The sequence below is a fragment of the Aspergillus fijiensis genome (assembly GCF_003184825.1).
Source record: "Aspergillus fijiensis CBS 313.89 unplaced genomic scaffold BO72scaffold_26, whole genome shotgun sequence".
Classification (NCBI taxonomy): domain Eukaryota; kingdom Fungi; phylum Ascomycota; class Eurotiomycetes; order Eurotiales; family Aspergillaceae; genus Aspergillus; species Aspergillus fijiensis.
The window spans coordinates 90,728-116,482 of NW_024469002.1; the positions used below are offsets into that span (position 1 = coordinate 90,728).

At 53.5% G+C, this 25,755-nt stretch overlaps 8 protein-coding genes across 8 annotated transcripts; 1 reads left to right on the forward strand and 7 right to left on the reverse strand.

Annotated features, from left to right (window-relative positions):
* Positions 1 to 3,763: 3,763 nt before the first annotated feature.
* Positions 3,764 to 5,459, reverse strand: BO72DRAFT_429907 (cation diffusion facilitator family transporter). Its single transcript, XM_040943087.1, has 2 exons — positions 4,308 to 5,459; positions 3,764 to 4,208 (listed from the first exon to the last, which is right to left on the reverse strand). Exons 1-2 carry the CDS (start codon positions 5,425 to 5,427, stop codon positions 3,967 to 3,969), a joined length of 1,362 nt encoding a protein of 453 aa, XP_040800793.1. The 5' UTR covers positions 5,428 to 5,459; the 3' UTR covers positions 3,764 to 3,966.
* A 560-nt stretch (positions 5,460 to 6,019) lies between these two features.
* Positions 6,020 to 7,321, reverse strand: BO72DRAFT_496691 (uncharacterized protein; the record flags this gene model as incomplete). Its single annotated transcript, XM_040948643.1, has 2 exons — positions 6,020 to 7,133; positions 7,194 to 7,321. 2 exons carry the CDS (start codon positions 7,319 to 7,321, stop codon positions 6,020 to 6,022), a joined length of 1,242 nt encoding a protein of 413 aa, XP_040800794.1.
* Positions 7,322 to 8,310: 989 nt separating this feature from the next.
* On the reverse strand, positions 8,311 to 9,787 carry BO72DRAFT_448475 (lytic polysaccharide monooxygenase). The gene has a single exon (XM_040944797.1). It carries the CDS (start codon positions 9,335 to 9,337, stop codon positions 8,420 to 8,422), a length of 918 nt encoding a protein of 305 aa, XP_040800795.1. The 5' UTR covers positions 9,338 to 9,787; the 3' UTR covers positions 8,311 to 8,419.
* Positions 9,788 to 10,328: 541 nt separating this feature from the next.
* Positions 10,329 to 12,165, reverse strand: BO72DRAFT_120704 (VHS and GAT domain-containing protein). Its single transcript, XM_040939010.1, has 5 exons — positions 11,884 to 12,165; positions 11,740 to 11,816; positions 11,639 to 11,671; positions 11,164 to 11,547; positions 10,329 to 11,101 (listed from the first exon to the last, which is right to left on the reverse strand). The coding sequence occupies exons 1-5, from the start codon at positions 11,918 to 11,920 to the stop codon at positions 10,388 to 10,390; spliced, it is 1,245 nt and encodes a 414-aa protein (XP_040800796.1). The 5' UTR covers positions 11,921 to 12,165; the 3' UTR covers positions 10,329 to 10,387.
* A 779-nt stretch (positions 12,166 to 12,944) lies between these two features.
* rpl17 (60S ribosomal protein uL22) lies at positions 12,945 to 14,396 on the reverse strand (the record flags this gene model as incomplete). The annotated part of the gene is made up of 3 exons (XM_040944798.1): positions 12,945 to 13,350; positions 13,418 to 13,605; positions 13,796 to 14,396. Coding segments are annotated over 3 exons (558 nt in total), but the record flags the coding sequence as incomplete, so codon positions are not given.
* A 357-nt stretch (positions 14,397 to 14,753) lies between these two features.
* Positions 14,754 to 15,895, reverse strand: BO72DRAFT_120877 (SDR family NAD(P)-dependent oxidoreductase). Its single transcript, XM_040939013.1, has 3 exons — positions 15,589 to 15,895; positions 15,101 to 15,525; positions 14,754 to 15,032 (listed from the first exon to the last, which is right to left on the reverse strand). The coding sequence occupies exons 1-3, from the start codon at positions 15,645 to 15,647 to the stop codon at positions 14,761 to 14,763; spliced, it is 756 nt and encodes a 251-aa protein (XP_040800798.1). The 5' UTR covers positions 15,648 to 15,895; the 3' UTR covers positions 14,754 to 14,760.
* A 1-nt stretch (position 15,896) lies between these two features.
* Positions 15,897 to 18,831, reverse strand: BO72DRAFT_120876 (Zn(II)2Cys6 transcription factor). Its single transcript, XM_040939012.1, has 4 exons — positions 18,450 to 18,831; positions 17,010 to 18,301; positions 16,640 to 16,962; positions 15,897 to 16,580 (listed from the first exon to the last, which is right to left on the reverse strand). Exons 1-4 carry the CDS (start codon positions 18,581 to 18,583, stop codon positions 16,122 to 16,124), a joined length of 2,208 nt encoding a protein of 735 aa, XP_040800799.1. The 5' UTR covers positions 18,584 to 18,831; the 3' UTR covers positions 15,897 to 16,121.
* Positions 18,832 to 22,753: 3,922 nt separating this feature from the next.
* On the forward strand, positions 22,754 to 24,601 carry BO72DRAFT_378839 (ferric reductase family protein; the record flags this gene model as incomplete). Its single annotated transcript, XM_040941331.1, has 1 exon — positions 22,754 to 24,601. The coding sequence occupies one exon, from the start codon at positions 22,754 to 22,756 to the stop codon at positions 24,599 to 24,601; it is 1,848 nt and encodes a 615-aa protein (XP_040800800.1).
* Between the last annotated feature and the right edge of the window lie 1,154 nt (positions 24,602 to 25,755).

Here is a 25,755-nt window from a genome sequence, read left to right on the forward strand (position 1 = left end):
CTTGAAACCTAAAATCCCCAGGAATATGTGGTGGTCCACCGTCAATCCTTGGGACCGACGTCTCCGTTCCTGAATCAGCGTTCGGCACAGACAAAAACCATGTCTAGGTCACGATCGAGTATTGCAAGTGACAGCCATGACCGTTTGGAGCCCCGCTTGCTGAGAGCGGTCGAGAGCGACCAGTTCGCCACCCTGCAGGCCATCGTTGAATTGGCTCGCGACAATGGACAACTCAACGATACCTTTCTGCGCATCGGGCTCATGCGCAGCTGCGAGCGCGGGTCCATCGCTGCGACCGAATACCTCCTTCAGATCGGTGCAAAGACGGACGTTGCCAGTAATCGGCCCTCACCGCTATTGCGCGCCGTGGAGCGGAATCACGTTCGCATTGTGCAGCTCCTCCTCGATCATGGCGCATCGACGGAAACCCCAGACAAAAAGGGCCGGACCGTACTGATGACGGCCGCCTGGAAGAACCATTGGCATGTTCTGCAGCTGCTAATTGCCCGCGGCGCTGATGTCAACGCTCGGGATCATAAGAAAAGGAACGTTCTGCATAATCTGGCGGCGGACAAGCAGTGCGACTGGGGAGAGGATGTTATTGAGCTCCTCCTCAGCACAACCTGTACACTCGACGGCCTGGCTGGCCAGGATGAACTCGGCCGCACGCCTCTGCATTGGGCGTGCGCCACGGGGAAACTACGCTTCGCGCAGCTGCTTCTGACCCGACCGCATGGGCCGGTCGCAGACGTAAATGCTGTCGAGTGTCGGAACAAGACCGCGCTCCATATTGCGGTCGCTCATGGTCGTGATGACATTGTCCAGCTCTTGCTGGCATACGACGCGGACGTGAACGCGCGAAGTGACGGTGGCTGGACCCCGCTGCATAATGCCTGCGACAGAGGCTCTGAGCTGATTGTGCGTATCCTTCTACGCGCTGGAGCCAACATCAATAGCCAACTGCTCAACGGGGTGACGCCTTTGCACCTGGCTGCACAAGCTGGTCACCGCGAGGTAGTAGAGTGCCTGCTGGAGCAGAAGGGGTTAAAGCAGAGAATTCGGGACAACTTCGGCAGCACACCATTCCTGCGGGCAGCCCAATTCAAGCGGAGAGACATAGTATCTCTCCTTGCCCCGTTCAACACCGTCGAGGCTCTGTCTGCGGAGGCGAAAGGCGCATGTGAAGCATTCGAGGCTACCGTGGTCGATTTCGGTAACTTCCACAACGAAAATCGGGTCAAGAAGACGTCGGTCTTCAATCTTCTCTACGGTCGCGATCCCGAGAACCCACGCAAACAGGCATTTAGCACCCTACCGGCGGATAGTCGGGCGACTGACTTTCGTTGGATTCATCTTCCGGCGAATAATTTGACATGGGTCGAGGCTCTTCTTACCAAGTCATTCATCGAAGAAGGGGCGCACGATGTGGAGAGCTTCAAGGGGCTGGAGAAATCCTTCCGCTACCAACATCGAGGACAACGGATACACTCGCACTTTATGCGTCCTCTATGCCAGAGCACTCCTCGTGCGCCACGGTTTCAAGAGGACGACAGTTCCGAGGAGAAGACGGTTGAACTGCCCCCTCAGATTCTCATCAACGGCCAGTCTCATGAGGCCCCGAGCACTCCGAAAGAAGGTAACATGCCTAGAGGCCGTAAATTGAGAGAGCACGGAAGCAAGACTGAACCTACCGACTCAATTTCTGACAACCCGGCGAAGAAGGGGAAGGGTGCGACCAAGCGTGGCAAGGCTGGGGGAGCACAGTATAAGCATGAGTCTAAACACAACCACGGTATCGATCGGAACGATAAGAATCGGCCTGTTCTTTCTCTGTGCAAAGACTCAGCACGCTCCAACGCGTGCAATGTGTGCATGTTCATGCCGTATCTCCATTTCGAAACGACCGAGAGACGTCAGAAGATGCAAGATGCCATCCAGCGAGCTGAGACGCGGTGTCTCGCGCGGCCCAGCCTCACCCGGACACCTACGCGGGATGAGCTCTTGATCAGCGCGCATTTAGCATCGTCGACCACGTCGCTTCACATCCGACGCACGCTGGATCAGTTCTTCTACCCCAACATCGACACGCTGACACGAGACCAAGACCAGGTCGTCTACCGGTACCAGACCAAAGGCCAGGGCCGCGAGCGGTTCCTGTCGGAACCCAAGATCTTCATGGTCGATCAACTTTGGATGTGGATCCTTGGAACCGGGTTGATCGTGACCAGCTTCCCCGAGCGGTGGGAGCAGCCCAAGAACGACCCGCTCAACGTCCTCGACGGGATCATCGAAGACATCAACTCCAAGACCAGGGAGCCCGTCAAGTCCGTCTACGATCTGGCCATCATCATCACCACCCGCTGCTCGGGGGTGTTTGATCGGCATCGCATGGGCGACGAAGAGTACCAGTTTTTGGACATGTTCGAGGCATCAATCGGTGTTGCCACAGACCGCGAGACGGTCCTCTTCAACCAGTTCAACCGGGACTCCGCACAGGCGTCCGACTGGCTCAAGAACCACCGCAAGCTCAGCCGGTTTGCTCGGCCGCCGCCGCCGCCCAGCAAGGATCGTGACGCGGCTACCGCTGGAGAGCGCCGCGGTAACAACCCCACCGATGCCGCACGCGATGAGTACTGCGAAGCCGACACGGAAGACGAGCACGAAGAAGACGAACAGCCCCTGTTCGTGGACAACCTCCTAGACATCGGCCAGGAGACGGATCTCCTCTCCGAGGCCAAGGACATCCGCGACGAGCTCAACATGATCCGCACGGTGCTGCAGCACCAGCAGCACGTGCTGCTGGACTTCCAGGAGGCGATCTGCGAGATCTACACGGGCCAGCACCGGTCGCAGTCCGAGATCAAGAAGCGGTTCAAGGAGCAGCAGCGCACGATCGACATGCACCTGAAGGACATCGACCGCATGGACAAACAGGCCGAGCGCATCTACTCCTCCATCACGGACCTGCTCGACCTCAAGCAGAAACACGCCAACGCCTTCGAGGCCCGCTTCGCCCGCGACCAGGCCGCCGGCACCACCCGCCAGGGCAAGATCATGATGGTCTTCACCATCGTCACCATTGTCTTCCTGCCCTTGTCCTTCATCACCTCCATCTTCACCATCAACCTGGCCGAATTCGGCGGAGCGTCCGGCACTGGCGGCGGCGGCGGCGGCAGCGGCGGCGGCAGCGACAGCACCGGCCAGCTGCATCTCTCCTACGTGGCCAAGTATACCTTCGGCATCGGCTTCGCCATCTCCATCCCGCTGATCATCCTGGCCCTCCTGCTGGATGATATCGGCGACGCCTGTCAGGAGGGGATCCGACGGTCGCGGCGGTGGATGGCGCTGCAAAGCGGGAGCAAGAGGAGTCGTTTGCGCGGTGGCGGGGGTGCTGCTGTTGCAGTACCAGGAAAACCCATGAGAGACGAACAAGATGGCATCCGCCCGACGGGATACGAGTTCGAGAAGATCCTGAGTGGGAACCGGTCGATACGGAAGAGTCTCGATACGGACTTCGCGGGGAGTCTGTTGCCCATCTCCACGCGGGGCACCGCCCGGAGGAGCTGATCTGGTTGGTGGGTTGGCTTGGCTTTTATGACAATGATGATGATGAGACATGATCATGAACGACAATTGTGTATGTATAATGGGAGTTTTCTGGGCTGTGCCTTACTTAAAAGTGGCTTTCATGTTTTGGGAATTTGTGTCAGTCTTTTTGGCGATTATTTGTCCTGGGCTATAGATGATGCTCCTTGCTGAATGAATAAGTTGAGTTTGGATTGTGGTCAAATTCTATATTAAGCTATTTTTATGAGGAAAATGTGATAGGCACCACATATACAGTATACCACCCGCGACGCCTAGTGTAGCATCGTACCAATGCATGGATCCTCCTACCCTATCAACGAGACGTGCTTCGTCAAACGCGTATATTCAATTCCGATCACCGCTGGAACGGTACCAAGCCTAAAGCTCCTTCTTCAAGAAATGCTCCGGCTTGTGCGTGGTCTCGTAGTCCACGTGGACGTAGGCGCGCTCCACGTCCGGCAGGGACTCGAGTTTGGTCTGCAGCTCCTCGGCGACGTCGTGGGTGGCACGCAGGGAGTCGTCGGGGTCCATGACGATGTCGACCTCGACGACCAAGCGGGGGCCGGAGGTGTAGGCGCGGACGGTGTCGATGGCGGTGATGAGGGGGGAGTGGGTCATTGCTTTGGCGGGGATTTGTTAGAACCGACACCAGAGAGAGATACTGACTACCGGAATGCAGTTCCCGATCCAACAAAACAAGGGAATACAGAGAAACTCACAGATATAAGTGATCAGCTGCTGCATTTTGGTATCAGCCGTGACGCCGATCAAGAGCTGGAACTCATGGTAGGCGGTATGCAGCCACAGCGCGGCCACGAGCACGGACAGCAGGATCGCGCCGGCGGGATCGATCCACCAGCGCAGCTTACTGCCGCCGACGGAAGTCAGGATCCCGAAGCCGTTGATGAACAGGTCGTTGCGGTGGTCCTCCCACAGGATGCGGACCTGCGAGTACTGGTCCTTGAGGGCGAAGCAGTACAGGAAGAGGGCGAACTTGGTGCAGAAGGCGACGATGACGGCGACGACGGACGGCAGGTGGAAGGAGCCGGTCTCGCTCTCGGAGCCCTCGGCGAGCTCGCGCACGGAGAAGGCGATGAGGATGAAGGAGACGGCCGACATGAGGAAGCAGAAGCAGATGTTGCCGGCGGTCTCGATGCGGGCCTTGCCGGCGGGGAACTTGCGGGCGTCGACGCGGTTGACGGCCTTGTTCGACAGCAGCAGGGTCAGATTGGACATCGGGTCGAAGATCGCGTCCGCCATCGTCGTGAATAGCGAGAGCGACGCCGACGAGATCGCCCCGTACAGCTGCAGCACGCACAGGATCACGTTCGCCGCGAAGCTGCCGTACACCGCGATCTTGTATTTCAGCTGGTTGCTGCTGTTCGTCTCGCGCGCGTCCCGCACGTGCTCCTCCACCGGCTTGAGCATGCGCTCGATGTTCTCGTTCTGCGTCTGGTAGAACCCCTGCAGTTGGCGGGAGGCCAGCGCGCGCTGGACGCCGCCGCCGCCGCCGCCAAGGCTGGCCGAGGGGAGGCAGGAGGTCCGCTGCTGGACGGAATCGCGCTTGCGGGCCATGTTGGCTTGCGGTTGGATCTGATCGATCTCCTCCGGGGTTTTCAGTTTGGAGGCCAGTTGGAACGGGTCGTTCTCCAGCGTGTAGCGCGGGGGCGGCTGGCTTTCCTCGTCGCTGCCGATGCTGATGCGGCGGTGCGGCGCGGATGGCTCCAGGGCGGTGGTCGTGGCGGCATTGTAGGCGATTGAGGTATCGTGAGAGATGTGGGAGTGAGGAGGGAGATGAGTGAGGGGCACCGAGGCACCGTGTCGATGCGTTTCCTCCATTTTCTTAGTGGTTGTGGTTGGGGTCAAGGGGGTTGCAGAAGAGGAGGAGGAGGAGGAGAAAGTTATCAATCGGCTTGATCTTCTTATCAGACATGGGCACTTGGCCTATTCGGGCTAGTGGATGCAGACCCTGAGTCAGCTGTCAGGGGCAGTGCATCTTCCCCTTTGGGAAGTGTAAGTGAATAGCCCGTACCTACCTATACTCCTTATCCATCTCCATGACATGTATCTGCTCTACATTTAACTAGGCAGGCAGTACTAAGGCCGGTATCAGTTCAACTTAGATTCATAATATCACAAGCTGAGTACAGAAAAGTCAATCTCCCGAGTTAACACAATTTTTAAGATATTTGGAGAGGCATTCCAGTTTTCATCCATATCCCGAATAACAAGGCAATTTCACGAAATCACACAACAGCAGTGTAGAAGACAATCTGAGGGATTGAGGTTCTGCGCAGAAGCTACTCACCCAAGCTTACCGCCGCGAAGAGTTTCATCTCGAAGCAAGCAAACCGAACCCACCACCAGCCTCATCAGCAACAGCAACAACAACGACGGCAGAGGAACCCCGCGGACTCGTGACTTGAACACCCTACTCCAAATCCGAATCCGGCACTTTCTCCTCCTCCATCGGCATGTAGCGCGCAACGAAGTCCCCGGGCAGTCCAGTGAGCGGATCAGTTCTGCGGACGGCCAAGAGCGCCTCGGCCAGATCCTCGATGTACTCTCGCGGGACGTCAGCCTTGGTGCTCTGGAAGTCCGCCAGCCCCGAGCGCCACGCATTGACCTCGACCACCATCTTGCGCATGTGCGAATCCCGGTCAAACATGGTGTAGACGAGCCTGATGACGGGGACCCCGAAGAGGCCGCGGTGGCTCCCCAGCCAGCGCTGCAAGTACGCCAACAGGTCAGACTGCAGCAGGAAGCACTGGAACCTCTCCGAGAAGCGCCAGATGCTGAAGAAGGGCGTGAGATTGGGCAGGGAGTGACCGCCGAAAGGATCGCCGTTGCCCATCCATTTGAGGAAGGCAGTGAAGGTGGTGGGGCAGAGGTCGGGGAAGCGGATAATGGGGGGCTTGTGCTGCTCGCCGCGCTCGGCGCACTCGACCATGCAGAATCTATGGAAGTTGGGACTGCGGACGAGGAGGGTGTCGACGTCCACGTGGAAGATTAAAGGGGGCGAGCCAACGTGGAAGATCGCGATGTTGCAACGGTTGTATTGCTCGGCCCAAGACGGGAACAAATGGTAGAAACTTGGGGGGAGAGGATGCCCTTGGTTGGCTCCGAATCCACCGGCCTGGTTGATACCTGGCTGGGCGGCACCCGCTGGGTTGCCATTCGCCTGGTGGGCATTCGTGTGGCTAGCATTCGCGTGGTTGCCATTCGCGTGGTTAGCATTCGCGTGGTTGACATCCGCCTGGTTAGCATTCGCCTGGGCGGCACTCGCTGGGTTGACAGTCGCCCGGCTGGCATTCGCATGATTGCCATTCGCCTGGTTGGTACTGGCCTGGTTGGCACTCGCCTGGTTAACACCGGCCGGACTAACCCGGGCCTGATTAACACCAGCCTGCTGTCTACCGCCGCCCGCCTGGCTACTAGCACCAGCCCCAGTATTAGCAACACGCTGCCCGCTCATGTTCGCGCGGCTGCTGGATGCTGCACCGCTCGCGTTGGCCGGAGTGTTGGGACGGGCTCTCTTCGGGGCACTGGAGCGCGTCACGTATCAGAGAGAGTGCAGTTACCGAAGAATTCAAATGCTCACTTACGGTGTATGGTCAGGGCTGGTCTGCTGGCTCGCATCGCGCCGAGAAGCGAGAGGTCGGGGACGGAGTGAAGAGTGACGGGGGGGTGGATTGCCCTGAGGGAGCGGGGCTGGCTGCTGGGGTGTAGTCATCCTGCTTGGTGAGTTTAGTTATGGTGTTGAACTGTTGAACTGAGAAGATCAAGCCAGTGAGGGGTGTCGGCTTACTTGTTTTCCTGTGATATGATATCTTTTGAGACAGAGTGATAGAGGTCTTGGTTGTGTGTTTTGGGTTCTTGTGATACGTCTTGAGAGACAGATTGAGGTCTTGTCTGTAAGCTTGATTTCAACGAACGAATCAAGATTGTGAGTGTAAGCCTTCAAAGACACGATGGATCTGTACCAGAATACCAACACAGGATCCCTCAACGAACAGTTGTAGCCAACGAGCTGAAGAACAGGGAGAAAGAGGGAGGATGAACAAGAGGAAGAAGGGGAGGAAAGATAAACAAGAGAGAGACAGAGAGAGAGAGAGAGAGAGAGAGAGAGAGAGAGAGAGAGATGAAATAAGTATCCAAGCAAGGAACAGAATGAGTCAGTATTTCATATCATTCACACCTCAGAGGTCTACATTCACACGAGTCCACACAGATCCACATAGAATGTAAGTATGTCGAAGCTCGTAAGTGAATGTCTGCGGCGGGGAGAGGTGGGGGGAGGCGGGGGGAAGGTATTGATATTCACCTGGCACGTACACGCAGACTCTTTCATAGAGCACGCCTGGGCGTACGGACAGCCAGGACCTGGGTCTCCATACTGTACATCTCTCTATACTCATGGTAGGACAGTATGTCTTTTTCAGAACCGTTTGCAGTGGCCAAAGAGAATTGTCCAATCTAAGAAAGAGGCTTCAAGCGACTCCGACTTGCTTGCTTGCAAGACCAGTGAGATGGGCTTGGGTCAAAGGCTCAAGAGGCCTGGGCATATAACTTGAAATTCGACTTGATGACCGCTAGGCTAGTCCTATAACACTAAGTCATCAAAATCAATCGGTACTTGCAGTGGATGAAAGCTATATGCTACTTATCAGAGCTACTTCAAGACTGTCTTGAGAAAATGAATAGAATTTTGAAGTGACTAATCTTAACAAAGAAGATCTAATAAAAGGCAGGCAATCTAGTTGCCATCTACCTCTATCCTAGCACATGCCTGTACAGTGCAACGTACGTCCACCTCATCTTCGGCCCCAACTTAGTTGGCGTAGTTGAGAAGGGCCTTGAAGACGCTGGCAACCCAGGTGAGCTGCTCCTCGGCGGTACCGTCGGTGGGCAGGGAGACGCTGGTGGCGGTGGAGCTGGAGACAGCAGCGGCAGTAGCAGTCTGCTTCACGCTGGTGGCCAGGGTGGTGGGGCCGGAGGAGGAAACGGGAGCAATGTTGTTGGCAGCCGCGGGGGAGGTGACAGCGGCGCTGGCAGCAGTGGTGGTCTCAGCAGCGCTGGAAGTAGAGCTGGAAGCAGCGCTGGTGGCGACAGCCGCAGCAGCGGAGGAAGAGGAGGAAGAAGAAGAAGAAGAGGAAGAGGAAGAAGAAGAACCGCTCAGGGTGAAATCAACGCAGGACTCGTAGGTCTGGTCAATGGAGCGGGCATCCCACCACCACTGAAGAACACAAGCACCGGCCTCGTTACACTTGTCACCGAGGTCAGTGGGCATGGTGACGCTGAAGCTGGTCTCGTTGGCGGTCACACCGGTAGCGGTGGAGGCGTACACGCTCCAGTAGATCAGGGGCTGGCTGAGCATGGTGTTGGTGGCAGTGTCGACAACGGAGACGTTGGCAGTACCGGTGTGAGGAGCGCGGATGTCGACCTTGAAGTCGATGACCTCACCGGGCTTGTAGGACTGGACGTTGGCCGTGTTGTCGGCGTACTTGTAACCCTTGCAGAGCCAGATATCGCAAGCCTCGGCGTCGTAGTCGCTCTGGCCGTTGGTGATCTGCAACTCACCCTGGATGTTGCCGTAGTTGTCGGCCTCCTGGTTGTTGTACACCTGCTGACCGCAAGCCTTCTCCATGGCAGATCCGGGCATACGGGGCTGGGGGCTGGTCACGAAACCGTGGGCGTTGGCCATGGACACAAGTCCAGCGAGGGCGAGGATAGAGCCGGTTTGCTTCATTTTGATGGAAGTTGATTTGGTAGACAGAAAGAATGTAGTGAAGGATTCGGGTATACCAGTATACCTGTTGTTTCAAAGAGTGGAAGGTTTAAAGAATGAGATGGTCACAGACCGGAAGGAGAAAAAAGAATGTCGAAGAGAAGGACGAAATGAACAGACAAGCCTGCGTGTAGAGAGAAAGATGAAAAGTTCTCGGGCAGAAACAGCGAAGTTCGCCATCCTATATACCAAGAAAACGGTGCCTGGACCAACTGGAGCAGCTTCATTCGGAGGTCGACCGTGAAACGGTTCTTGCGTCTAGACAGAACCATCTAAACCCTTGAAGAAATAATGACAGGGTGCCTCTCCACCGGGACATGGCACGATAGATTGACAGGTCACTGATCGAGGCACATCAGTGGCCATAGAGACATAGAGCGAAGGGCCTGCAGCGGTCGCACGTACCAGATCGGTATGGTCCCAAGCGCCGAGTGGTTTCACGTAGATGGGCGTGAAACAGCGGTGGAGCTGCGTCTTATGAGCAGTGAACTCGGGATGCTTGGCACAGTTAGGGTTTCACCTACATTAATTCCGCGCCTTGCCCAGCCAGACATCGATTCTCATGCTACACGCTCTTCTCTCTAGCGGGCACTCCTAAATTTCCTGGCCTTGCTTTGCCTCTGCCTTCCCCCTCCCCGTTCTCTAGACAGGGATTTTTTTTTTCAGCCCGATGACGGCGGATGGCGCTTCCGGTTCGAGCTAAGACCGCCGTTAGCCAGGAAAAGTCCATCAAGCATTTTCACCCCTGCCCAGACCGAGGTTTGGGATGCAGCTGGTTCATCTATTCGGGACGAGCATTGCAATATCCGAGCCAGATTCCAATCCATGGCGGCTGCCCCAGTCAGGTTCAGGGCCAGCGTAATACGACCTACCACACACCAATAGTAGAATAATAGGAAAGACGATAAGAATAGTAGGCTCAATCTAACACTGTTCTGCAGAGAGGTATCATGTCGAGGTATCGCTACATCATAAAAAACATACAAGGAATGAAAGGAAAGGGGGGGGGGGTTAAGAATGCTGGCCTGGCCGCTGTTGTGCTTCCTTCCACCAGTCGCTGCTCGGCCCGTCCAACCTCGGCTCACCATACGTTGAAGGGCCGGCGGTGGTAGTGGTGTGGCGATCTGCGAACGGGTCTTGGTCCTCGCTACCTCCCGACCGTTGGTCGTTCCAACCGCCGTTGTTGCTAGACGACCCCGAAGGGCCCGGCATCACTGGTTCCGAGGCAGAAGATGGCAAGAAGGTACGTTGCGGCTCTCTGGGTGGCACTGGAGGTGCTGCGTGTGGTTGCACAGCACCAGACGCTACAGTCTCGTTGTTGGATGATGTTGCCGGAGACTGGCTACCGCTTGGGCCCTGCGATCTACGCGCCCGAAGCAGGGCATGCTGATGATTTGACAGAGCCACAGTGAGTTCGTCGTTGGTTTGAATCAGTGTCAACAACGTATCCTCATCGGGCGCTGGGTTCGTCGCATGGATATAGTTCTGAATCACGCGAGACGCCGTGCGACATCGGTCGGAGAATTCAGTGATGAGATCATTCTCGAGCAACTCTGCGAGAGGGGTGGATTGGACAAACTGCGTGAGCAATTTCGCCGAAGTCTTTGCTTCGGAAATGCGCTCAGCAAGCTCCTCAGGCTGTGGGAGCGTGTTCTGTTGTCTTGGAGGAGCAAAGTGGTTCTGACTCAGTAGAGGCGCCCGCACTTGCGATGAACTCCGGCTAGCCTATCGCCGTTCCTTCCGTCAGCATTGCCAAAGCCACAAAACGCGATGGCACATATACTTACACGCAACCCGTTAGGTCGGCTGTTGCTTTTAGCCTTCTCGGCGCTCCACATCTGCAAAAGAAGCTTGAGATCTTCATCCCACGACCGCTGCAACTCCAAAGCATCCAGGGTCTCTCTCAGAAAGCCGTGAACGCGGTGATCCCTGCCCTGTTTGTAGAGGTCCTTGATCGTAGCAACAAACTTGGCGTCGATGTTGCGCGAAAATGTATGGCCCGGATTATCGGCGAGGATGCGAATCAGCATGATGGCATTGTACTGCACATGAGTGGGTTGCTTCGAAGGTTCCGACAGGATCTTGCGGATCAGCAATCCGGCTTCGCGAGCTGCGTTGGGGCTCGACTCGGCGTTTTCGACGATGCCCGGCAGATGGACGTACTCATTTCCCTGGACACACGGTATGAGTGCTTCAGTCGCAGGTGGGGAACGCGGGCGTTACGATGTCGCGATCGAGAGACGCAGGAAAAGAAAGACGTACAACACTGTTCGCACCTTCTTCGCAAAATGCGGTCTGAAAATCAAGCAAGACATTCTATTAGCTTACTGCGCTTTTGAAGGAGAGCCAAGGATTTAACCAACCACTTCTCGCAGAATGATCCCCTCAGGCGAGTCATCTGGATAAGCTGTAGTTGTTCCAAGACTGGGGCGCGTCGGACCTGTCAGACGGCATCGCATCAGTAACCGAGGTTGGCATGGTCGCGCGCCTGGGGAACAAGTACTCACTAGACCGCTTGCTGATAGAGTTAAAGATGCGCTTCATGATCACCGTACAAGCTCAAAGGAAGCGGATATGAATGGTATGGTCAAGCTAAGAAGAAGAGGATAATGGGCAAGAACAATTAAAAGAAGCGAACAAAGAAAAAAGGGGGGGGGACAAAAAAAATAGTCGACTTGTAGTTTAGGTAGTAGCTTCGTAGCTTAGTAGTTGACTAGTAGGCGCCGCAGTAACCGAGTTGGAAAAAGCAAGCAAAGCAAGCAAATCAAGCGGACCGGAACGGCGGCGGGCGGCACTTTGTATTACTTTGTCCTTTTCCACCAATTCTCCGCCAAAACCTTTCCCCGCTTGAGGAGGTGTGATGATGATCCGATCCAAACTGCCAAATTTGCTGCAGTGGCAAGGACGCTTTGTCGGCGACATGCAAGCAGGGTCTTGCGCGGATTAACTAAGACCTGGGGACCCGATAGAACTATCCCTTTGGAAAGCCATCAGCAAATAGTGGTGCCTGCTTGCAACCACAGACGGTATTGCGCATGTGCTTCACCGGCGCAACCAACCGGGCTCGACTACGTATGCAAGCCTGGATATTGTTCTATTGCTCTGCTTCCTGTCGTCATGGGGTATGCGAAGTCCGGTTGTCGGGTGATCGCATTGGGCTGAGAAAGACGACAATCACTGGTCGGGGAGCACAGCCACTCTTGGCCTGTCAAGCAGGCATCAAAACGGTCTCCGGCTGTGCGCGAGGGCCTGGGGTTCAAGGATGATGGATCTAGGCATCGCCTGTAGGTCAGAGGGTGCGGTGGCGCAGTTGGAGTCTTTTCCAACGTCTTTGGTTGATCTGAACATCGTGATAATAACAATCTACATTACAACTACATGAAAAGGTCAATCTAGGCACATCCGACTTTTACTTCATGAAACAATAAATTCCGTATCCCATTCATGAAAAGCAGCGCTCAAAGTGTTCTGAATTATGAGAATGTCCGAACTAGCCGTGTCGACCCAGGCCACCCACCCAGGCCTGTGGTACCAGAGAATCCGCGACTCCTGTTCTACCTTTACCTGCCACGGCAAGGCTGTCGAAACAAAAATTCCTAGGGAAGGAACCATTGAGGGGTAGGTAGAGATCAACTGTCTCAGATGTGACACGGATAGATGGTCTCGCCCGTTGGTTTCGAATTTTTTCCATTTGTCAAAAAAAGTAATAATTTCTTTTGTATTCCTTCCGTGACCAGGTATAGGTTTCCGTACAACAGCGAAACTCCGGCATTCCCATTCAGATTCTGACCACTTCACTTCCCCCGACACCCATGAACCGCTTATGCCTCGATGAGAGCACGGCGGATCTGAGCGCCACGCTGGCGAGAGCTGAGGCGGACCTCACGCTCGGCAACGGGACCCTTCTGAACGACCTCCTCACCCTCAGTAAGGATAAGCTCGATGTGACAGGGGTTGGTCATGTAAGGGTTGATCTAATCGAGAAGAAGTCAGTCGCGGGTGACTCTGGGAAGAGGGAACGAATCCGAGGGTTCAACATACACGACCGTGAGCACGGTAGGTGCGTCTGCGGCCCTTGGGAGCCTGGTTGACCTGGATGTGCTTGACAACGAGGTTGCCGGTGTCGAGACCCTTGGTATCGGCGTTGGCCTCAGCGTTCTTCAGGAGGTCGATGAGGAACTCGGCGGACTTGACGGGCCAGCGAGCCTTGCTGACACCCCACTGCTTGCCTGTGGAATGAAGCCGTTAGCTATCTCCATTTTCCATATCCTGGCGAACCCCAATATTCTCGATAGCCATCCACGGTGTACACAATTATCCTTCTCGTCCACGGCCTAGCCCTCGACTCGCCTTCCACCTCTTTCATTGTGTCCGCTTCCAGAATTCGTCGCATGTGGGAAAGATGAATTTGGCACTCACCCTGAGCGCAGCGGCCGGTGCTGCCAGCGTACCGGCGCATAGGGACGGCCTCAGCCTTCTCGGTAACGTTGGTGAGGAAGGTAAGGGCACGCTGCAGCTTCATGCCGTTGATGGCCTGAGCGGTCTCACGGGTGTTCTTGAAGCTGACACGGAGGTAAGAGCCGCGAGCGCGGGCGCTCTTAGCGGCCGGGATATCCTGAGCAGCGTAACGGACCTGATGGCGACGGAAAAAAACCCAACATCAGCATGAGCCCTCAACATATCAAAATCCTTCAATTCAACACGCCAATCATTTGCCTCCGGAGCAGGATTCGTAGCGAACGGTGTAGGTAGTTCATTTGACGGGTGGTGATAGCAAGGGTCGTGAAAATTCGATATACGGTCGGCCTTCATTCGGGGGCCATAGGCACACAGGATCGAAGATTTCCGGTACAACGGGGGTTGAACATCATAGAGACCGTAATTCTCGAATTCGCGTGATAAAATCCTCTGCTCCGATTCCAACAACGACAATAAACTCGAATATAGCACTCACCATCTTGATGTGGTTGCCGAGCGGGTGGTCCTTCGATGTCGGGTGAGAAGTTTTGTCGCTTTTCTGTCGTCGGCCGCTCAAACTTGAGATCGCGAGGCTCGCTCGTTGTGGTGCGCTTTTTCGCGCTTGGCACCCGCCTAGGGTATGTTAGCCCTAGCACTAGTGTGGTTCTGGTAGGTCTCCTGCTCACCGCCCGGCAGTAAGCCGCCGCCTTGGGTCGGATGTCTGGGTCGGGCCCGCGAGCGGACAACCACGAACTAGTTATCAAGTTACACAAGTACATCCAGAACGATGAAGACATTCTAACAATCAATGTAAAGATCCTGGCCGCAACCTTGTTGATTCAGGTTGCTATCTATTTCAACTATTCTTGGTCCCCCCCTCCCATGTCCAAGTCTAAACGCTGGACCCACTAAGGCCTCAACAGCCTCTATTTCAAACCGCCTCCGATCAGCAAGCTTTGGCCCGTCATGTAACCTGTCGTCACAAGCATAGTCACCACATTCGCAACCTCCCCTGGAGTTCCAACCCGCCCGAGGGGAATACTTGCAGCAATCTCCGGAACCGAGTCAGCGTTAGGAATCATCCCCGTGTCGCCGATGATTGCAGGTGCGACGTCATTCACGCTAATATTGTACTCCGCCAGTCGAGTGGAGAGATTCTTCATCATACCGGTCATGCCAGCCTTCGAGGCGGCATAATCTGTAGAACAGGATCGAAATTAGCAAGTGCGTGAGGCTTGTCGTACTCGGATAGCTATTATAACATACGGCAACCATTGATACCTCCTCCGTAGCCAGCAATCGAGGACATGAACACGATTCGTCCCCATCGCTGATTCTTCATGTGCTCAACCACTCCCTTTGACAAGATGAATGAGGCCCGAAGGTTGACATTCAACGTATAGTCGAAGTCCTCGAGTGAAATATCCCAGATCTGGCGGATTCGCTTGCCGTGGCCGGCGTTGGAGACAAGGATGTCAGGTCGTTGTCCATGTTGCTCGTCAATCTGCACGAACATGGCCTCGATTTGTTCAGCAGATGCCACATCGACCTGGTGGATTGTAATACGGAGTGTGGGGTATTTTGATGACAGCTCATCCTTGAGAGATGTGATTGAAGCCGAATTTGATGAGTACGTCAAAGCCAAATGGACCTCGCGCTCAGCCAGCTGTCGTGCGCAAGCTGCACCAATTCTGTATCACAATATCACGGTCAGCACGCAAGCTGGAATTTTTGGCTGACTCTGCGAAGCCTACCCTCCAGAGGCGCCGGTTATCAGTGCCAGTCGGCCGCGGATCTCGTTCAGCTGAGACATGGTTCTAGCAGATAGCAGTAGCCCGGGTCATTCGATGTTGATCGGAGCAATCGTGAACAAGATTGCAGAGTAAGGAGTCGGAACCACAAGGTGGGTAATTACGTGAAGGGAGGCAGACGAGTTATGGAGGAAATAACAGCACCGAGCGCAGTCTTCTGAATACGTAGGACGTAGCCATGTGCTCTTCAGGTCGGCGTGGTTTCCGACTAAACACTTCCCCCTCCCCCACGACCCCGCACTAAACAGTGGGGGTGAAGGAAACGGACGGGCGCGCGGCGGCGGCGGTGGTTACGCCTGCCCCTGTAAGTCGTAAGGCATCGCTTTGATCGGGTACGGCCCGTACAAGCCCAATACGGAAATATACCCCGTTTCACAGTCTCCAGCAATGGATTATGATTGTCCCAATAATACCCAATTCGAGTCGCATCCTTGTTGCCTGGTTATTACACTGTCACCCAGCTATCCTCAACTCTTTTAAAAGAGAAGGTTGCTGCTCATGTCTCCCGACCATGTTGGTACCTGCCAGGTCTGAGATCGATCCTGTCCAGGAATAAAAAGATCTGGATTCTGGAATGTGTCCAGTGCGAGTGTGTTCGTTCCTGACATCTGATCGCCAGAGACGTAATCACCAACGGCTTCGAGATCCAGCCACGAGAAGTCGTTGGCGGGGCTAAAGTGTACATGGGGATCGGATGTATGGTGTGAGAGTGCGCTGCTATCGTTTGGCATAAGAAGCTCGCTTCCTTGGTGCGTCCCTGCTGGCGAAGTGGCTGGCATTGATTTTTGTTGCCACAAGAGCTCTAGAAGCCGCGAATACCGTGACCCGATATCATCAGGGCCGGCGCTGGCTCGCCTCAACACTTGTGTAGTCCGAGTGACAAGATCTCGCACCTTCATCTCCTCGGAGAACATCATAACACCGAAGGAGCGGGCCTAGCCGCATGCAGTCAGTCTCAAGAAGAGGCAGTAGATGGAGACTTGAGTGCTTTTACCTTGTACAAAAATACTGCAGAATAAATCCCATATAGATAGAATCGGAGCGGCATGAAATGGAGATGTTTCTCTGGGTCAACCACATCAACAAGTATGGTCAGGTAAGCTTTGGCAGCATCGATCGATTCGTAAATAAATCGAGCATCCTGCATTGAAGCCACATTGTTGAAAGTTGTCCGCAAGTACTCTCTTTGAGACTGATCGTCGTTCTTCATTTTGGAGACCAAGGACTGGGAAATAGCTGCTTGGAAGGCAAAAGCGTTGGTGTACAGTCTTAGATATTCGTAAGACAGCTGTAGGGTAACCTTCATTGGCGTAGAGCCTGCTGGTAATTAGTGGGAAGGCATGACTGCGTAGAGTTTGACTCACATGGTAAAGAGCCCCATAGAGATTTCCAGCGCAGGATTGCCAGTCGGAAGTCGTCAACGTACTTCACGTAGTCACCCATAAGCATCATTTGGTTGCTCGTTCGCATCCCAGAATATAGCACGTCGTGTACATTGTTATACAATTGAGTAAGATCTAGCGTGGCCTGGAAGACCCTCGCATAGTCCTCGTCGCCATCATTCATTGGTTGAAGCGATGGGAAGTCCTGGCTAACGAGACCAGTCATTGGTCCCGGGCCTCGGGACCAGAAGGCTCGCCCGATGCGCACAGATATTAATCGATCGGACACATAGCAACTGGTCCATGCTAGTCGTCTCCGAGCCTCTGTCTCTGTGTCTCCGGACGAATCGCCTCGAAATGACGATCTGTCCAATCCAAGAAAATATCCAGAGCGCAAAGCGAGCCCAACATGCATCCAGGCAGCGCGATCCTCCTCACCACGACCAACTTTCTCTATCCGAGGTCGAAGACCTTGGGGCTCCCATTCCGCTAGGAGAAGTAGGGCTTCTACAGCCTCCACGTCGCAGTCGGCGCCGGCGGCGATTCCGGATATCAATTCGTGCATATATTTGGAACAGTATTCGTGGATCTCTGGTCGTTCCACAAGGTCTTTAGAGGCAATGGTTAAAACGGCAGTGAGAAGATGCTTCTCATTGTTGGCAAACGTATCGAGTGCGCTACGCTCAAAGTACTTCCGTGGCACCAGGGGGAGGTACGGGTGGAAGTGCTCAGCATACCGAACCACTAGTTGCCAAACGGTACCCGTATCCAGAGACCGGGATTGTACTAGGCGATATGCTTTGATGCCACTGTTGGACGAGCCATTTCGAAGCGCACTGAGTCCCGTGAAGCCATTCGAGCTTACATGAAGAGATTCGGGTCCAAAGTCCGGGCTGGGACCATCCGTGCCTCTTTTCGCGATACCAGTAAGACACTGCCATGCGTCAGAGGGGTTCCGGGGTACGGAGCCTATAGAAGCCGTGTCTTCATCATCCACGGACAATGAAGGTGCGGTAGGGGGATCTGGGGGGACAAATTGAACCGGGCCGGGGTACGGGCCCGAAGCCGTAGTCTGACGGTTGTCCGAGTTTGAGGGGCTTGCCGGTTCTATTATGGAGTCTCTTCGGCCCGATGTTATGCTGTCTGGGGTGAAATTCTGCATTTTGTTTTTGCGAATGCGCCGTCCTCCTCGATTAGAGCTACCTAGGACACATTCACGATTATCTCGGATGCAGCGCTGGCATGGTGGCACTCCAGGACTACCACTGCTGTCTCTGTATGCGCAGTTTGGTTAGTTATCCATGTATGAGAGAGCCAGCATATGTGAAGACCATGGAATGAGAAGAAGTGAATGTAGGCAAAAGAAACCACGATAGCTGGCAACAGCCTAGGGGCATCATGTTCGTCAGAGAATTGACTTACAGATCACACTTTGATTTACGCTGTCTGCAATGCAAGCAAGCTCTTGAGACGCGTTTCATGAGATGGTCTGAACGAGCCTTGGCTCTCGAGCCTGGAGTACCCGCGACCGGGGAAGATCGTTCGTCTTGCTCCATGGCGACTATTCTCTAGAGTGCGAAGGTCGCTCCGTAGGTTCACTTCTCCCGAATGAGATTCTAAAGCTGCATCTTCATCCTAGCAAGGTCTCGCAAACTTGCTTTTAAGCCACGTTCACACTTTGACTCCGAGATACCACGCACGTACGGTGTCGATACCATGCATGTAATGTGTCAAGGTCTGAGAGATAACCGGCCGAAGAAAGGCGAAAGAGATGATCACGCTTGCTGACTGTAGAAAGAGAGAAAGAGAAGAAAGTGTTGGTGTCAGACACTGGGCGAGGAAGGTTTGGTGGACATTCAGCGGCTTCGGCGTGCTACCAGCATATTATCTGTCGTTCGTTTGGGATCGGATTCGAGCTTCATCCAGGCGCTCGTGCTTTCCCCACACGAGAGGTGAATATAAGTTCAATCTTACCACTAGCTGAGCCAAGTCGCATGCACCTAACTCAAAATGCAGTCATCAACTTATACTCGGCATGAAGTTGCTAGGCTAATCACATATGCTGGATTTTAACCAACTCGTGTATGAATTCAGAGGTAAACAGGAGGCGGCAGAGAAAAGGAACTTGGGAAGAGAAGACGGCAACAGCGGTATTACCCGATCCGTACACAGTACGGTATTCTATCCGGACAGTGACTTGAACAGCAACAAAACTCAAAATGTTTAGATGTTGTTTAATATAATGAATTATCGCAACTAACTAGAACTTATATAGCCTTGACAGTCCCTTGTATTCCTAGGAGCCAACATTGACCGGCTGGCATTTCGCGCAGCAAGTACCAAGGGGCCGTCTCCGGCGTATATAGTTACCACGACGAGTGACCTTTGAGTGTACAGTAAGAGTCTGGTCTCATAGTAAAACTCAGGCATACACTCACAGTGTACCGCGGACCGAGCCACACAGAACAGCAATAAACAGCTTCGAGGTCAGCACCAATTATGGATAATTGCCCCGGTTCAGGCCGGGGATAGATGCCCTTGATGATAATTGCATGTACCCAGCATGTATTGACATCAATACACGAAACGATCGGGCAACCCCCGAAGGAAGGTTCAATAGCCGTATGCGGGGGAACCGGGCTTTGAACCTACCTAATCGGATGCTGCCCCCGCATGGGAAGACATACAAGAATGATGATGGGTTTCCTTTATGGCTAGAGAAGAACAAACATTATTGTTGCACATATCGGCTGTCTTTTGGGAGTGTTGATAGCAGGGCAGGCTTCTGACAATGGACTACTCTATCGTTACTGTGCTGCACTGTCTTCATGCCATCGTTAAAGGACCGCAAGCTGTTGAAGGTAACCTGCAAAGACCTCACTGCAGGGGCGACTGCTCCTTTGCACAGCACCTCACCAAACAACCAAGGAAGCATTAATCAATAGGCCAGTCAGTCAATTGAGCTGCAAAAAGTTACCGTATGCAACTCAGAGCTGCGAGACATTTTTTCAAGTAAGCGAAGCGCGATGTCAGCCAATCATGCAAATTCCCTATCAGATGCAACAGGTCACGTCCATCGATATATCTGACGTTCGAATCCAAGCTGGCCAACAATGAGCTCAACAAAGATAATCTACATGCATCTGCCTGTCGTCCTAGGGCTTTTGAGGCAGAGCTAGGACGTGACGTTTCAGATAAAGTCTGGCAGTGGGCAGATATGCCGAGTTGAAAAGACTCTGGTGAGAGCCTGCCGGTACGAGGCATCTTTCAGTCAAGCTCCTTATCTCATGCAATCCGATGAAAGGAAGTTCATCGTGCCTTGACAGCAATAATCCCGGGATGCTAACATGTCAGGTCATATCTACCTGAGCTCATCATACCACACTTGACAGCCGCGCAGGATTATCAAGTGCGTCTCAGATCCGTGCGTTAGTTTCTCGTTAGTCTTCCTTTTCAAGCGCTGGAAGCATGGCATAAAAGCTAATGAGCTACTGCCTGTCACTGAGGTGTCGAACTCCCATGTGGCTTCAGGCTTGAGCCGAAAGGACTTGTGAATTCGGTGGGCACTTCCAGTGGGACACGAACCTCAGAACCTGAGCCAAGGGTAAACGCATATCCACTTTTTGTTTTTGTTTTTTTTTTTTTCTTTCGTTCCGATGGGGGTTTTTTTTTAGCAGGGTTCCAAGAAATATCTACGAGTAGTCAAGGAAGAAGAACCGAATGAAGGAAGAGTATTCCGAGATAGCCAGGAAACCGAAGTCTCCGAGCAAATAATAGAATCGGATTAGAATCAAAATAATTGAAAATAGATTAAACAGGGCGGGCCTAGTCTCTGACCCGTGACCGCCATGTGTCGCCGACTCTCCGCCCAATTTCCCTGAATCTCTCCCGTAGTTAGTCAGTCTACCGGTAAGTTAGATCTCCTTCCCTCCACCTACTTTCAATCCAGCAATCATCTTCCTCTCGAAAGAAACTTGACCACCACCGCCACCACCACCATGTCAAACACCAAGCTTTGTTTCATCCCAAGAGCTTCGCTAACACACCCGACCCATGAGGAACACCAACCCTTCTCTTAGTCAGTGGCTGAATTCACCTGCCAGTGGGAATCGCGGTGGGCCACCAAACATGGCTCTGGCCAATATGGAGCAAGCGTTTCAGCTTGAACTGCAGCACTTGAAACATGCAAAGACATCGCGATAAACCAATACGATTCTCTCAGTCATGAAGATTCAACCTCAAGGTGCAAGTCTTTGGACCTGTGAAAACTGTTGAACTGCAGTTCCGGTCAGGGGCTGGCTGTTCAGTGGCCAGCGATGCGCCTCGGTCGGACAACCCCTGCTGCAAGCCTGCAGCTTGCCCCCGTCTCCGCGGCTGCTGCTTGGAGCCAAGAGCGCTAAACACCCGGCCAAGCCTGGAGACCTGTCCATCTCTATCAGAAACAACGATGCCATCGTCGGGCCCTCAATGCGCGCCAGAGCTCTTTCTACCGGTTCGAGGCCGAGCGCAGACGTTTGTCTTGGCGCCCAAGATGAACCCCTCTCAGGAGGACCACGCCACTGTTACCTGGTAATGTGTTTGTGGCCCTGGCCATTGGTCTTCTTTCGGTATGTAGTTTGATGGCAGACCCGGTCCGCTGCCTGATGTGGTACTTTTCTTTCGCTTAAAGGGTATCTATCTGCGCCGTGGATCTCCCAATGTAGAAGTGATTTTATTTCTCCATCTCCTCTTACCTTTCGTGTGTTCTTCGAACCCTCTTCTTCACTCTTTTCCATTCTTCCCATTGCCATTCTTACATTCTTCTTCAATCGTTTCCCCTCTAGCCAGCTGGCTGGTCGTTCTTCTTTCACCGAGCGGCTCATCCATTCATTCATTGTTCATTGTTTCAAACAATCGACTATTGTGCCTGAAGTTGAAACGGACAAGCTTTCCCCTGCCTTTCTTGGAGTTTGCCGATCATTGCCTGCAGTCGGACGTCATTTATCATGAAATAGGCGGAATTGGTCCTCTTCACAACAATAGACACTCTCGTTGCTTTGTGTTACTTTCCCTTCTCTTGCCGGCAGCTTTCGCTTCTTCTAGCCGCTGCACTATTGACGCTGCGCGTCTTTGATCCCCTTGCTGGAATACTTCTCTTATATTATGCACGTAGGCAACCTAAGGTGAGTATATCTGAAGGCTGGCTCGCCCCTCATGACGCTGGTCATAACTCTAAGACTAAATCTTGGTAGAACCCAAACGTCAATTTCGCCATCCTGTCTGGTGTCTTCAACATTCTTCGGCTCCGCTAAAGGACATCACCCGTGACAACATCTTGGTCATTTGCAGACCCCTTGAGGCAAACGTCATCATCAGAATCGCCCGATAAAACGACCTGCCAGACGGTTCTGAGTCAAGTTCAGCTGCGGAGATTCAAACATCACCTTCGTGTGTCAAACCAGCCTTACAGCTATCCGCTACTTGCAATACTGTCGCTCTCGCTGGAGTTCTGTTTACTGGAGATCCCCCTGGAACTCCCTTGCTCTTCCCCACATTCTTTCCGTTCCCCTGCCATTAGGTTCTCTGCGTCTACGCAGTCATTGGCCTGTCTCAGGCGGTTCGAGCGCTATTATTAGGAAGTTCGCTGGAGTCACCACCCCACACGACCTCGTTGCTGCTTGCCTTCCATCGTCTCCTGTCGCCGTACTAGTCCTTCACAACGTGCTGCGCAGGCTATCACAACTTCAATGGATAGTGTACGGCAGCACATAGCCTCTCGGGGCTATGGCGTCAATGCCACTTACATCTACGAATATTCAAGAGGCTTGAGCGGAGTGGACGTGCCTCGAGATCATCTGTTTACCCAGATCATCTACGCGTCTTTGACAATTCTGGCGTTCGTCGTGTTCTGCGGACGAATTGCACAGATTAGCCATGCCTATCTTCGCCATATCACCTCTCTGACGGCAAGCAAACGAGAACAGACTTTCTGGAGTGTTGAGGTATCACCTGCCTGGACAAATTTTAAGAAGCATATGTTGTATGCACCCCTGGGAAGGAAGAGACACAACCGGGAACTTCAGCTTTCGTCGGCCATCGGCGTGGGCACAGTGCCTTCCAGATTCCAAACCATCTTCGTTGGTTTATACCTCGTTAGCCAGATTGCCTATTGTGTTATTCTCGACTACAGGGTGAACGTTAAGGCGGCCCTTGTCGCCGAGCTCCGTGGTCGTTCCGGGACGCTGGCCGTTCTCAACATGGTCCCTCTCTTCCTCCTGGCTGCCCGCAACAACCCACTCATTCCCCTGTTGCACATTAGCTTCGATACCTATAATCTGCTTCACCGTTGGCTTGGCCGGATTGTTGTTATTGAGAGCGTTGTGCACACGGCCGCGTGGGCGGTCAATGCATGTGACGAAGTCAGCTTCGCTGACATGCTTGCACGCCTCCGCGACACTCCGTTCTTCACCTGGGGATTAGTCGGGACTGTCGCAATGGTGGTTCTCGGACTCCATTCCCCGTCTCCAATCCGGCACGCCTTTTACGAGACCTTCTTGCATATCCACCAACTCTGTGCTCTGTTTGCATACATTGGTGTCATCATGCACCTGGATCTTGACAATCTACCCCAGAAGCCTTGGCTCATTGCCGTTGGCTTGATGTGGCTGTTGGAGCGGCTGGCTCGCCTCGGCCGGATAGCATACCTGAACATCTCTCCCAGCAAAGGTTCTACAACTCTGACCGTCGAAGCCCTCCCCGGCGAAGCCTGCAGAGTGACTTTTCAACTTCCCAAGCGCGTTCACGTTGGTGCAGGTAGCCATGTGTATGCCTACATTCCCAGCGTTGCTCTCTGGATGTCGCATCCTTTCTCTGTCGCTTGGGTTGAGCCCAGCGAGTCTGTGACGGCCCCAGCCGTCACCGGAACAGCCTCCGACCTCGAGAAGCAGCCTATCTCTGATCTGGACAAGTACATGAAGGCCCATCAGCAACCGACGTCGGTGTCTCTCATCATGGGTGCTCGCCAAGGCATGACCCGTAAACTGTACAACAAAGCCCTCGCAGCACCCAGTCAAACGCTCCACCTGTCGGGCTTCATCGAGGGGCCGTATGCCTCCCACGCTGTCAACTTGGCCAGCTACGGCACTGCGGTCCTCTTCTCGGCCGGCGCCGGCATCACCCATCACATGCTCTCCGTGCGTGATCTCATCATCCGCTCCACCGAAGGCCGTGCTGCGACTCAGAAGATCTACCTTGTCTGGTCCGTTCGCAGCACAGAGCACCTCGCCTGGGTGCGAGAATGGATGGATCAGATCCTTCGGTTGCCGGGCCGCCGGGAGATCCTGACGATCAAGCTCTTCGTCTCGAAGCCCAAATCCTCTCGGGAGATCGTCTCGCCCAGTGCCACCGTGCAGATGTTCCCTGGACGGTGCAAAGCCGACGTCGTCCTCGACGAAGTCATTCCTGAGCGCGTTGGCGCCACCGTTGTCTCCGTCTGTGGTCCAGGTGCTTTCGCCGATGAAGTCCGTGCAGCTGCCCGATCTCGTATCGGAAAGGGTGCTGTGGTCGATTTTGTCGAGGAAGCCTTCACGTGGTAGACAAGCACCTTTTCCCAACCTATCTCCTCCCCCAAAAAATACGTATCAACTTCCTTTCTTGTTGTGAATGCTATTGTGATTAGAGCCCTAGCCCTTTTGCCTTTATCTTCTCATTTTCTTGTCTCTCTACGTTCTTTGTCCCCTCTTCATGGCTCGTATCACTCACCCTTAATATTCTTGTCAAAACTTCTTCCATCACTTCTTTTTCTCTTCTCTTCCATTCTTTCCCTCATTCTCTTACCCTTCTTTTTTCTTCTTTGAGATATATATACAAGTCATTGTTCATTACAAGCATGATCATCATCGTGTCACCATTATCAGCAGCAGCAGCAGCCGCAGCCGCAGAAACGATCACCAAGCGCAAGCCATCACTTCTTGATTGCATTTGTATCTTTTTGTTATTTCAGCCCGCCTGATTCCGTGCTTAACCCCTGCACTGTACCCACAGAGATGAATAACGACACCACCACGCCCAGCCGCCCAAGTGCTATTAATAGTGCAAACCCTGATCCATCTACTTCTGTATCACGAGTTTTTCTCCGTCCGGAGTACGGCCTACGGACAGCTAGCTCTCGGAACCCTAAATCAACCTAAATCTAAACTGGAATCCGAATTAAGCACCCGACTTCTCCGAAGATGACCCATCGCATTACCTAAACCATCCTCTAATTAGTTAGATTAAACGTCCAGTGGGACCTTAATCTATTCTGAATCCTCCGTACTAGCGAGTAGACTAGGACCCTAGGAGAAAAGAAATTTGACACACAGACTCTTGGCTTTACATCTACTACTCGAATACAGAATACAGAATCCTCTTCTTCGGAGCGGAACCCGAACGAAGTCTAAGCCTACCTCCGTAGCTAGTTCGGGAACCCCCCCCCCTTTTTTTTTTTTCTCTTTCTTTCATGTGAGATTATCGTTCTTCCTCCTAGGTCGATATTGCGATGTTCTTCTTTTGCCTTCATCATCATCACCTGATGAATGCATTGTACTGTACCCAAGACACCTCCCCTCCATCCATCGCACCCAGTATAATCCATCCCATAATGTAAACCCCGCCCTACACCACCACCTTTACAAAAGAAACGGTAAGCTAGCACTCACACTCACACTACCTACTCATAGGTACAGTACATAATGCTACTGCTATTTCC

Excerpts from the sequence above, each read along its gene's own strand:
- BO72DRAFT_120876 (XM_040939012.1), bottom strand. The coding sequence starts at position 18,583 with ATGGAGCAAGACGAACGATCTTCCCCGGTCGCGGGTACTCCAGGCTCG. Across the intron at positions 18,302-18,449 it reads CGTAAATCAAAGTGTGATCT|AGACAGCAGTGGTAGTCCTG; the intron begins GTAAGTCAATTC and ends CTGCGCATACAG. Across the intron at positions 16,963-17,009 it reads TCTATGGGGCTCTTTACCAT|GCTCTACGCCAATGAAGGTT; the intron begins GTGAGTCAAACT and ends AATTACCAGCAG.
- BO72DRAFT_120704 (XM_040939010.1), bottom strand. The coding sequence starts at position 11,920 with ATGAAGCGCATCTTTAACTCTATCAGCAAGCGGTCTA. Across the intron at positions 11,817-11,883 it reads CTCTATCAGCAAGCGGTCTA|GTCCGACGCGCCCCAGTCTT; the intron begins GTGAGTACTTGT and ends GCCGTCTGACAG. Across the intron at positions 11,548-11,638 it reads AAGAAGGTGCGAACAGTGTT|GGAAATGAGTACGTCCATCT; the intron begins GTACGTCTTTCT and ends CCGTGTGTCCAG.
- BO72DRAFT_448475 (XM_040944797.1), bottom strand. The coding sequence starts at position 9,337 with ATGAAGCAAACCGGCTCTATCCTCGCCCTCGCTGGACTTGTGTCCATG.
- BO72DRAFT_429907 (XM_040943087.1), bottom strand. The coding sequence starts at position 5,427 with ATGGAGGAAACGCATCGACACGGTGCCTCGGTGCCCCTCACTCATCTC. Across the intron at positions 4,209-4,307 it reads GCAGCTGATCACTTATATCT|CAATGACCCACTCCCCCCTC; the intron begins GTGAGTTTCTCT and ends TCCCCGCCAAAG.
- BO72DRAFT_120877 (XM_040939013.1), bottom strand. The coding sequence starts at position 15,647 with ATGTCTCAGCTGAACGAGATCCGCGGCCGACTGGCACTGATAACCGGC. Across the intron at positions 15,526-15,588 it reads ATAACCGGCGCCTCTGGAGG|AATTGGTGCAGCTTGCGCAC; the intron begins GTAGGCTTCGCA and ends ATTGTGATACAG. Across the intron at positions 15,033-15,100 it reads AGGAGGTATCAATGGTTGCC|ATTATGCCGCCTCGAAGGCT; the intron begins GTATGTTATAAT and ends CCTGTTCTACAG.